This window comes from Otolemur garnettii, unplaced genomic scaffold (assembly GCF_000181295.1).
Source record: "Otolemur garnettii isolate 467f Iridium unplaced genomic scaffold, OtoGar3 scaffold00003, whole genome shotgun sequence".
In the NCBI taxonomy this organism is placed as follows: domain Eukaryota; kingdom Metazoa; phylum Chordata; class Mammalia; order Primates; family Galagidae; genus Otolemur; species Otolemur garnettii.
In genome coordinates, this window is record NW_003852398.1 from 1,042,102 (window position 1) to 1,043,313 (window position 1,212).

At 44.5% G+C, this 1,212-nt stretch overlaps 1 protein-coding gene across 1 annotated transcript in view; it reads right to left on the reverse strand.

Annotated features, from left to right (window-relative positions):
* Window positions 1-1,212, reverse strand: part of SIMC1 (SUMO interacting motifs containing 1) — a 67,541-nt gene that overhangs the window by 18,539 nt on the left and 47,790 nt on the right. The window contains exon 8 of the mRNA XM_023515130.1: window positions 165-293. Coding sequence (XP_023370898.1) covers window positions 165-293 — 129 coding nt within the window. The remainder of the gene's footprint in view (window positions 1-164; window positions 294-1,212) is intronic.

The window sequence follows — 1,212 nt, forward strand, 5'->3', positions numbered from 1 at the left end:
CCATTATTGTTGTTTGGCGGGCCCAGGCTGGGGATTCGAACCCGCCACCTTAGGTGTATGTGGCTGGCGCCTTAGCCACTTGAGCCACAGGCGCCAAGCCGTCTCTCTCTCTCTTTTTTTTTTTAGTTTATAAATTTTCTCTAAAAGACAAAATAAAGAGTTACCTCTGCCTCCTTTCAGGAATGTCCAGCACAAATCCAAACATCATCTCAGCAATTTTATTAGAGCTGCAGGTAGGGGTCCTGTCCACCTCTACGGCTATGGATAACATCCTCTGAAGCTGGCACACAATCCTGAGTCCAGAACACAAGATACAGATGAGTGAGAGAGTCTGGCAAGCAGTGCCCCTATGGCTGGGAGGAGGTCCCCAGTAGCGTACACTGAAAACAGAGACTACTAAAGGATCTTGTAAAGCACACACAAGGTCAGGGAGAACTATTTAAGCCATCAGCATGCTTTCATTTAGCAATTTCACCTACCTGAATCCCGTTTGCCAGATCATACTATCTGAACCTCTCAGAAACTGGAGTTGAGCAGCAAAAGCAAGCTGCTTTTAAATTCAAAATTAGAACTACACAACGTTCAGGATACAGAGAACTTTAAGGATCATCTGAACTATAACTTTCCTATTTTATAGATGATGAAACAGGTTCAGAATGACTAAAAATAATTCGAATTTCTTTGACACAGGAGAAAAAATGTATTTGCCATATAGTTTTCTCTTATTACTGTTTCTTTACAACAGTTTCTAAGTTCAGCCTCACAACTTCCACTGGTAGAACCTGACCTCTCCCATTCCACCTACTGTGGGAGAGAGCCAGACTGAAGGCCATTCATGATGTAGGAATCTGGGAATCCCCTCAGAAAGGTGAGACTGGCTTGATATCAACCTTTTCTAACATGTATTATTTATGATAGAAAGAAGGGCTTTGTTTTCAGAAAATCCGCAGTCAGTGACATAATAGGGGGACCAGACCAAGGGCTTAGATGTCAGATTCTGGCTCTATAATAAGCTGTTCAACCTTAGACAAGTTAAACTCTGAGTCTAAGTGTTCTTATCTATAAAAAAGGGGGGGCTCGGCGCCTGTGGCTCAAGCAGCTAAGGCGCCAGCCACATACACCTAAGCTGGCGGGTTCGAATCCCCAGCCCGGGCCCGCCAAACAACAATGATGGCTGCGACCAAAAAAAAAATGGCCAGGCGTTGTGGCGGG